Source organism: Drosophila yakuba, unplaced genomic scaffold (genome assembly GCF_016746365.2).
Source record: "Drosophila yakuba strain Tai18E2 unplaced genomic scaffold, Prin_Dyak_Tai18E2_2.1 Segkk58_quiver_pilon_scaf, whole genome shotgun sequence".
In the NCBI taxonomy this organism is placed as follows: Eukaryota; Metazoa; Arthropoda; class Insecta; order Diptera; family Drosophilidae; genus Drosophila; species Drosophila yakuba.
In genome coordinates, this window is record NW_025048822.1 from 31,875 (window position 1) to 41,958 (window position 10,084).

The window sequence follows — 10,084 nt, forward strand, 5'->3', positions numbered from 1 at the left end:
CATCAATATAAACCAACCAAAACCGCAGGCAACTAATGACTAACTGCATAAGTAAAGCGAAAGGGCCCGGCTTTCAATATGATATCTTGCAATACCCTTATTTGTTTGCTGAATAAAAAAGACCACAGTGAATAAAATAATTATAATGTATATTAATTTAAATCGTTTTCTATTTATTCATTTCAGGATCCGAAGCGTTTTCTAGACTAACTTAAGGCGTAAAATATATGTTCAGAAAGCTCATGAGCAGAAACAGGCTAAAACTAAAAATGAAACAATCACTATATAACATAGCTATATATAAACGAATGTTTTTAACTCTGAGAATAAAGGCAGATTGGGAAATATCTGCGCTACCCCGTTCTAGGGTATAATGAACCAAACATTTGGGCGAGTTACTCTTCTTGCCGGCCAGCAAAATAGTACCAAATATCCATGAGCCGAAGCCACCAGCGCAGCAGTTTATCATTGTGAGAAAGAGCCCCCGGTCCAGTCCGCTCCCCGACTCCCCATCTCCCTCCCACACAACAGCCGTCTCTTTCGGAGCTGCCGAATCAGCAGTGAAGGACAACGATGTCAGCAACAGGAACAAAGGATGACCTCCGCCGCCAGCAGTCCACAGCACACCAAGGCATTTATAAACCACCAAAACGAGACGATGACGATGACGACAACGACGAGCATTGACCAGAAAGTTAGGGAGACGGACGAAGGGGGCCATGGGAAGTGGCAGAGGATGGCCAACTGCAAGAAAATGCCACAAAACTGTTTGGTTTTCTTGCATTTTCAGATCCCCGCCCAAAACGCCCCAGCGGCGAGCAAGGAAAACAACGCACCAAGTCTTGACAGCTGACATCTTGGGCAGGGAGCAGCCAAAAAATATTCAGGGCCCATTGTTGGTCCTGAGTTCCTAGGATTCTGCAAGCGACAGCTGAAAAGTAAAAGTTCGTCATTCAATATATGCGTGTTTTTGAGTTTAGCCACGCCAATGACAACTTTCTCCGACAATAGTTTCTTAAAAGTCAAGAGCTAAAAGGTGCTACGGTGATTGTGCTTCAAGTCGAATTGTCTTAAATATATGAGGAAATTCGATTATTAATTTAATTTACAATTTTTATTCTAATATTTACAATTTTATATTAAGAAAGGAGGTTCTCGCTGATGTTCAATACTGTACCCATTAAACTGCTTTTGTACATTGGGTTTTTATGCCAGTTTTGCTTTAAAACACTCCTTTGGATTCGATTATCCTTTTAAAATAATCTCTCGGTTGGGCTAACCTGACCCGCATTACTATAAATATGCATTCGTTTCAAGGATACCTTCAAGGACCGAGACCGAGAACGAGACCGATACTAACCTGACCTATTCCAAGCCCTGACAACGAGTTGCAAAGCCAGCAAAGCGTGAAATTTCAATTTAACCCATTAATAAACCCAGCTGAAAATCTCCAGCGAATGCAATCAGGAGCACAGAGAGAAAGACACAAAAATAGACAATAGTCAAAGGCGGAGCGTTTCCCCAACTATTCATATCCCACCCCCAGTTTCCCGTCCAACTCTTTGGTTAGTCATCTCCTGGAGCGGCAGCGGCCACAAAACAACTTTGGACTACATTTCACAGGAGTCTCACACACACACCACACACACACCCACATCCAGGGAGAAAAAGCCAACAAAGAGAGACAGCGGCTGCCACGCCCACAATTTAGACGATTTCACACAACAGAATCGCATAGAGGGCGATGCGGGGGTGGGGCAGCACTTCCGTTTCCGCTAGCTTGCACTGATTGTTTTATATCCTGTCAGAGGACACGCCGTTGCCGAAATTCACAAACTTGTTTTGCGCTTTCTTGGCGACTTGACTAAGAAGCGGGCCGATGCACTCAGCAAATACTTGTTAAGTAAATCCAAACCAATCTATGTCAATTTAAATTTATAACAAATTTGTAAAAAAAAAAATAGTAAGATGAAAAAAAGTTTGGAACTCTTGTAGGTAAGCTTTTAAGTATGTTTTACGTTTTAAGTATTTTCTTTTCTTTTACATGACCAGCAACTGAATATTATTATTATTATAGCACGATGCTATGTCAGCTAAGAATATATTACTAGAGGTTATTTTGGAGGCTTTGACCCCTCTGACCCATCCCCAACAATTCTTCCAGTGCAGTGAGATAGTGGATTGCTGGATTGCGGGTCCCTCGACTGTCGTTGCATTGCTGCGGCATTTGAATGCGGTCCTCGTCCAGTGGAGTCCTGTTAGAGAGCCCAGCATCCTTGCATATTTAATCAAAGTGAATTACAAATGCCACCAGACAATGACAGTGGCAACTTGGCAAATGACGATGGAGTCGACGCCCCATCCTTATCAATTTGAAAGTGTTATATATAACACCAGGACCAGCGCCAAGATAATGTTTCATTGTTCGTTGAACAGCGCGGGAGCGAAGCAGAAAGCGTGTTGTAGCTTGTAATTTGCGTTAGCATGATCAAAAAGCATTCAGTTAATAATGAGACGAGCAGTCCATTATTTTGTCATTGATGGGGGCCGAGCACTTACCGAGCCCAACCACCTAAGAAATACCGCTCTCCCCGCGGAAAAGTTAATTTATTTCTTTTTCTCAGCTTTTTCCGGGCTCCCAAAAGGTATGTATTTGGGGAAAGAAGCAAAGTTAAGTTTATGGTTTGCACCTTTTCCCCTTGAACGGAAGAAGTACCCTTAAACTTCCCTTACCTTCGCTCTTTAGGGGCTTCTCCTCGCTTAACCCAATCTCAGCCCCTGGGCGACAGTTTAATAATTACTCATTTTGCTTTTCTAACCAAATTGCTGTGTAAAAAATGGCAAAGTAAATGCAAAACGGTTTCCATTTTCTATATAAACCTTCCCGATTTTAGCGTCAGTGGCTTGTAGTTAATTTACCCTTTTCTTTTAGGTCTTGATAAGATCTTCAATTGTTTTTTGGGTTTTCCGTTTTTTAAATTTGGTATTTAATTAAAAACGACTTCTTCACCTTTCCAAACCGTTTCATTTCGATTTATTTATGAGAAGAAAAAAAGCTATTTTTATGTAAGGTTGCTGCGCAGAGCCTCTAATTATTTATATGGCTATTGTTGTACCGAACTGAAAATAATAATAATTTAAATTGTAAACTTACTGCCGGCACAATAAAGGGCAAAATCAAAATCAGGCACGTGGCAAATTGAACAATATTCCGAAAAATATGAAAACAATTTTCCCACGACACTGCGTACCCCACTTCGAATTTTAAATTCCCTCCGGGGCCCGCATAATTTTTGACGCATAGAAGTTTTTCTAAATTTCAAATTCGAAATAGTTCGGCCCAACAAGTCAATGAAAAGTCCCTGTGGGTGCAATAAGACGGTCAGAAAAAGCGTAATTGGACCCAAGACATGAAAGTTTCTAGCCAGACCCAAAGAAAAATATTTATGCACTGCGGTGGGTCGGTAGCGTTTTATGGACTTTGATTTTATGACTACTGCATATGTGCCATGTGTGTACTTTGGCGAAGGTAACCCATGGAACCAGGGAACCAGAAAAGACCTCCACGGCACTTTTCCCACATTTCATTTTGGGCTGACAGCTGCTGCGCCACTTTCAATTAACCCTTTTGACATTGAACTCACTTGATACCGCCGATCCTGCTCCCCCGATGGCTCAAATCGGGATTAGAATGCTGGAAATTTAAGACCACACCCCGATTCCTCCGCCAACCGAATGTCTTCGTCTAATTTAATAAGCTCCTCCATGTAACCAACTCGAGGGCCTGACTTCACCTCCTCTTCCACATCTCTTGGCTTAAGCCTATAATTTACAATGTTTCGGCTCGTCTTGACTTGGTATTCTTTGGTTCAGGGAGGGGAAGGGAAAAAATTTACATTTCTTTGCCGTCGCTTACGATTTTCGGTAAGCATTTTTTAACTGGAAATTAAAGTGCGTGCAAGTGTAATTAAGTAGCTGCTCAAATTATACGAGCAATCCCTTTCTTGGCCATTTCTCAACAGGCCAGTCGGCTGTAAAAGGGTTAAACTCTTGGGATTTATGACAATTTTTTAATTACTTGACGCAGCCGTCCGTCGCCTTTTGCTTTTCGGAGCTGCCTTATTAATCAAAATCGTTTGCGCGTAAATAAACTTTTTCCTAAGAAATTTTCCACCGCTTGGGAAAGAATATTTCGCGACGCATATGCAAATTCCATAACTTTATGTGTTACTCCAAAAAATTTCACGATACAAGTTTTGGCAATTTATTTTCATTGCAATTGTTCACAGTTTCTTTGAATTTGGTCGCACATGAATTCTTCGGCTTTGTGATTAAGTGGTTAAATATTTTTCCTTTGTTAAATTTGAAATTTGTTTACATTATCACATGTTTGTACACATATGTAACAATAAGCAATCGAGACTTTCGTCTGCAAAAATCGTTGATCGTTTTCTCCGTTTGCACTTTTCTAGGCAGCAATGAAGTATATCCTGACCTTTTTCGGCTATACTCTTACCAAAGATGCTAGCAAACAAGGATCCCCTAAAGCTTAAGCTAAATCACGGTTGGCCAGACTGCAACTAAAGGTAAAAATGTTAGACTGATTTTGTAAGGCTACTAATTTTAACATGTCCGGCTATTAATAGAACATTTAAGTAGAATTAAGAAATTGATTGTTATTAGGGGTTTCCGATATAAATTATAGTATACATAAGTATGTCGGAGCATTGGTAGCATTATTTGAATTTAGTACAGCAACATGAATATTGTGTGTGTCAAAATTGTAATAAAGAAGAATAGAGAAAACAGAACAACCGTCATTGCTGTCTTGTATTCTTTATATCACCGAGAGTCGGCGAGAGGACTAACTGTAAATCCTCTCACTGAGTGAGACCCGTGCCTACGTGTTTGGTGTATTGCCTCTTCCGTTGGTTCGTTCTGTGTACATCACTCGAAGAAGTGTGTGAGCGAGACTGGACTGGCTATTTGCGGTGTGTGCGAATGAGCAGGATGGCAAGTGTGTCATGAGCAAGCTGCGCAACAGATTTTGGCGACGAGCGAGCGTGCATGAAAAGAGAGAAGGCAGTCTTGGGAGAATATTCGTAGTACACAGACGATATTTTTGTGATACGACTACAAGTGGAACGATGGCACCAACGAAGGGAACGGGGCTCGCTGCTCGAGGTGCTAAGAACACTGAAGAAATTGACGCTTCGACATCAGAAGTGGGATTCGACCCTCCTAACTCTGAGTTGCGACAAATTTTGGAGCAACAAAATAGAAATTTTATGGAGTTGCTGCGAACAGTGCAGGCTAGCGCAGCGCCTCGTGAGCCAAAGACGGTGTTTTTACCAAAATACAATCCCGAAGCTGCTGGCGCCGATCCATGTGCTTGGAGTATTACGGCCGACATGATTTTTACTGATAACCCACTTGAGGGTAGTGCACTTGTGATCGCTCTCAGCAAAGCTTTGGAGGGCAATGCATCTCAATGGCTTTCACAGATCTGTTTTCCTGGCATGACTTGGGTTGAATTCAAGCAACTATTTACGCAAAGATTTGTCGGCGTAGAAACAGCTGCAGCAACACTTCTCAAGCTGCTAGAAGGACGCCCAGGGATTGGAGAGTGCATGTCGTCGTATGCAAGCCGCCTAGTCACTTCGCTAATGACGAAAATGAAAAATATGGAGCGCGAGGAATTGTTGGTGTCAGTTGTACTTGCGCATACTGCGCAACTGGACAGCAGACTGAAAAAGCTTGTGTGCACCACAAACATCAAGTCGCGTAGCGAATTGCAGCAACAGTTGCAGGTATACGAAATCGGGCAGCGTCAAGAGACTTCGAAGGCAGACACAACTTTGGGGCCAGAAAGGAAGAAGCAGAAATTTTCAAACATCATTTGCCATTATTGTGGAAAGTCAGGGCACAAAATCGCAGACTGCCGCCAGAAGAAAAGTCGGGAATCACAATCATCGGGGAGCGGGCATGCTGGAGGCGTTGGTATGAAGCCAAAAGAGCAAAAGTCGAACGTAATATGCTATAAGTGTGGACAGGCTGGACACATTTCTACTGGGTGCTCTTTGATTGGACAAAGCACTGAAAAGAGAGTTAACATATGTTCGGTAATGGAACCAAAAGGTGTGCTCGTTCATTCTGGTGAGTTCGTTGATTTTTGCTTTGATTCCGGAGCCGAGTGTTCACTCATTAAGGAAAGCGCTGCTGGGAAATTCTCTGGAAAAAGACTTCATAATGTAGTAATGCTTAAGGGTATTGGAAACGATTCTGTATGTAGCTCTACGCAAATTTTGACCAATGTTACCATTAATGACTTTATCCTGGAAATGTTATTTCATGTCATTATGGACAAGTACTTGAAACACGATATCATGATAGGCAGGGAGATTTTAAGTCAAGGTTTCGGAGTGACGATTGAGTCAGACAGATTCTGCATTTATAAAGTAAAACTGATTAATGTTGTAACTGAACCCAAAACATATGAAAATTGTATTAACGAAAATGTAGAGTTGAATGAAGCTGACAAGAGCCGTTTAATAAACGTCTTGAAACCATACATGCAACACTTTATCTCAGGAGTTCCAAAGACACAAGTTAACACAGGTCAGTTAGAAATTCGTTTAATAGATCCAAATAAAACGGTACAAAGGCGACCATATAGGCTTAGTGTAGATGAGAAGCAAACTGTTCGTGCAAAGATTGACGAGTTGTTGACGGCAAATATTATAAGACCGAGCTGTTCCCCATTTGCGAGTCCAATTTTATTGGTAAGAAAGAAAAACGGAACTGATCGCTTATGCGTCGACTATAGAGAGCTAAACGCTAATACAGTGTCGGATAAATTCCCATTGCCTCTTATCTCGGATCAAATTGCAAGGTTGCGTAGGGGAAGGTATTTTTCTTGTCTGGACATGGCCAGCGGATTCTACCAAATACCTATTCACCCAGATTCGATAGAGCGTACGGCATTTGTTACACCGGAAGGGCAGTTCGAATTTGTGGCAATGCCGTTTGGTTTAAAGAATGCTCCGTCTGTGTTTCAGCGGGCAATAATAAAAGCGTTGGGGCCACTTTCGTATTCGTATGTTGTGGTTTACATGGATGATGTATTGGTCGTGGCCGAAACTAAAATGGAGGCAATTTCAAGATTACAGACAGTCATAGAAACTCTCATTCAAGCTGGATTCTCATTTAATTTCGAAAAATGTACATTTTTAAAATCAAAATTGAGTATCTCGGTTACGAAGTAGAGGCAGGTGAGCTTAGACCTAATCCTCGAAAGTTGCAGGCATTAGTTGAATTGCCACCTCCGCAAACGGTCACGCAGCTAAGACAGTTTATTGGACTAGCATCATACTTTCGACAATTCGTTCCAAAATTCTCTGAAACCTTAAAGCCTCTATTTTGTCTTACTTCTAAAGACAATAATAGTTTTGATTGGAAGGAAAATCATGAAGCAGTGAGAAAGGAGATAATCTTTGCATTGACCCGTAGCCCGGTATTAACAATTTTCGATCCACAATATCCGGTTGAGCTTCATACAGATGCTAGCTCTGTGGGCTATGGTGCGATACTCATGCACAAGATAAACGATAAAAACCATGTTATTGAGTACTACAGTAAATGTACAACCCCAGCAGAGTCAAGGTATAATTCATATCTTTTGGAAACCCTGGCAGTATTTAACGCAGTGAAATATTATCAACATTATTTGAAGGGTATCAAGTTTACAGTATATACCGACTGTAACTCTTTAAAGGCAAGTCAACAAAAGATTGAGTTAGATGACAAGGTATATCGATGGTGGTTGTATTTACAATCTTTTGAATTCGATATTGTGTATAGGAAGGGAAAACGCATGGCGCATGCGGACTTCCTCTCAAGAAACCCGATAACGAAAAAGTTACAGTTTGCTGCCAAAGCTCCTGAAATGCGTGTAGATTTAACTGAATTGAGTGACACCTGGCTTATAGCTGAACAGCAGCGAGATCTCGAAATAACATCTTTAATCTCTAAACTACAAAACAATGAATTGAACGAGAGTCTTGCTAGTACGTATGAGTTAAGAGCTGGTTTGCTGTATCGTAAAATTCAGAGGAATGGTAGAACCCGTTGGTTACCTGTAGTTCCAAGGTCTTATAGGTGGGCTGTCATTCACCACATTCACGAGGCTATAATGCACCTTGGTTGGGAAAAGACTCTTGACAAAGTGTATAGCTGTTACTGGTTTGTAGGAATGACGAAATACGTACGAAAGTTCGTTGACAATTGCATCACGTGCAAACTATCGAAACCACAATCTGGGAAAATACAACAAGAAATGCATCCGATTCCTAAAATCGAAATACCCTTTCATACGGTACATATAGACATCACGGGTAAACTAAGTGGCAAGAACGACCAAAAAGAGTATATTATAGTCCTTATAGATGCGTTTACAAAATACGTTTATTTACACCATACTCTGAAGATAGATGCAGCCAATTGTATAGTATCAGTGAAGGCAGTTATTTCCTTGTTTGGTGTTCCATCCCGTATCATAGCAGATCAGGGACGATGCTTTGCGGGATCTGAGTTTAAGGAGTTTTGCTCTGTGCATAATATCGAGTTGCATTTAATTGCCACAGGAGCTAGTCGAGCGAATGGACAGGTCGAGCGGGTAATGAGTACCCTTAAAAGTTACTAACGGCGGTGGAGATAGGCCAACGTTCGTGGCAAGAGCATTAAAAGAGGTTCAGTTAGCAATAAATTGCACAATCAATCGGGTCACTAAGTTTAGTCCGTTACAGCTTTTAATTGGAAAAGACGTAAGACCATTAGGGATGCTATCGAATATTGTTGAAGAAAATATGATAATCTACAGAACCTAAGAGCACAAGCAAAAGTTAATATAGAAAGTAATGCTAATTATGATAAGGAAAGAAGCGATAGAAGTAAGGCAAACGTTGTAAAGCATAAAGTGGGTGATCATGTTCTGCTCAAGTGCGAAGAAAGAAATCAGACCAAACTAGATCCCAAATTTAAAGGCCCGTTTGTTATAACCGAGTTACTTGAAGGAGACCGATATTGTTTGAAGTCATTAACAAGCAAGCGAACCTACAAGTATCCTCATGAGTGTTTGAGGGCGTTACCGGTCGAGACAGTTTCTGCGGAGATGGATGAGGATATGATGAGTGGTGGCGTTGAAACAGACGCAAATGGTGGCGTTGAAACATACGCAAGAGACAGTGCCAGTGAGGGTACTAGCGTTGAAACAGACGCAATTGGTACCAGTGAGGGTACAAGTGGCGTTGAAACATACGCGAGAGACAGTGCCAGAGAGGGTACTGGCGTTGAAACAGACGCATAAAGGTGTAACGTCATAATCCAAGAGGCCTCTTCGAGAAACATAGGTAGACTTGGTGCGCTATCTGGACATTCATCTGTATGATTTGAATATCAAATTAGTTGTAAAGATTATGTTTTGAATTGATTTTAAGAAAGAGGAAGAAATACTTGAGCAGGGCATATCAACATGAATTGCTAAATTTGTACACGAGGACGTGTAAAAGTCAGGATTGGCCGTGTCGGAGCATTGGTAGCATTATTTGAATTTAGTACAGCAACATGAATATTGTGTGTGTCAAAATTGTAATAAAGAAGAATAGAGAAAACAGAACAACCGTCATTGCTGTCTTGTATTCTTTATATCACCGAGAGTCGGCGAGAGGACTAACTGTAAATCCTCTCACTGAGTGAGACCCGTGCCTACGTGTTTGGTGTATTGCCTCTTCCGTTGGTTCGTTCTGTGTACATCACTCGAAGAAGTGTGTGAGCGAGACTGGACTGGCTATTTGCGGTGTGTGCGAATGAGCAGGATGGCAAGTGTGTCATGAGCAAGCTGCGCAACAGATTTTGGCGACGAGCGAGCGTGCATGAAAAGAGAGAAGGCAGTCTTGGGAGAATATTCGTAGTACACAGACGATATTTTTGTGATACGACTACAAGTGGAACGATGGCACCAACGAAGGGAACGGGGCTCGCTGCTCGAGGTGCTAAGAACACTGAAGAAATTGACGCTTCGACAAGT

General features: G+C 41.5%; 1 protein-coding gene across 1 annotated transcript; it reads left to right on the forward strand.

Moving 5' to 3' along the window:
* Positions 1-4,707: 4,707 nt before the first annotated feature.
* Positions 4,708-7,303, forward strand: LOC122319678. Its single transcript, XM_043207272.1, has one exon. It carries the CDS (start codon positions 5,025-5,027, stop codon positions 7,263-7,265), a length of 2,241 nt encoding a protein of 746 aa, XP_043063207.1. The 5' UTR covers positions 4,708-5,024; the 3' UTR covers positions 7,266-7,303.
* The last annotated feature ends 2,781 nt before the right edge of the window (positions 7,304-10,084 follow it).

What these genes read in the sequence shown, in the direction of transcription:
- LOC122319678 (XM_043207272.1), top strand. Translation starts at nt 5,025, where the DNA reads ATGAGCAAGCTGCGCAACAGATTTTGGCGACGAGCGAGCGTGCATGAA.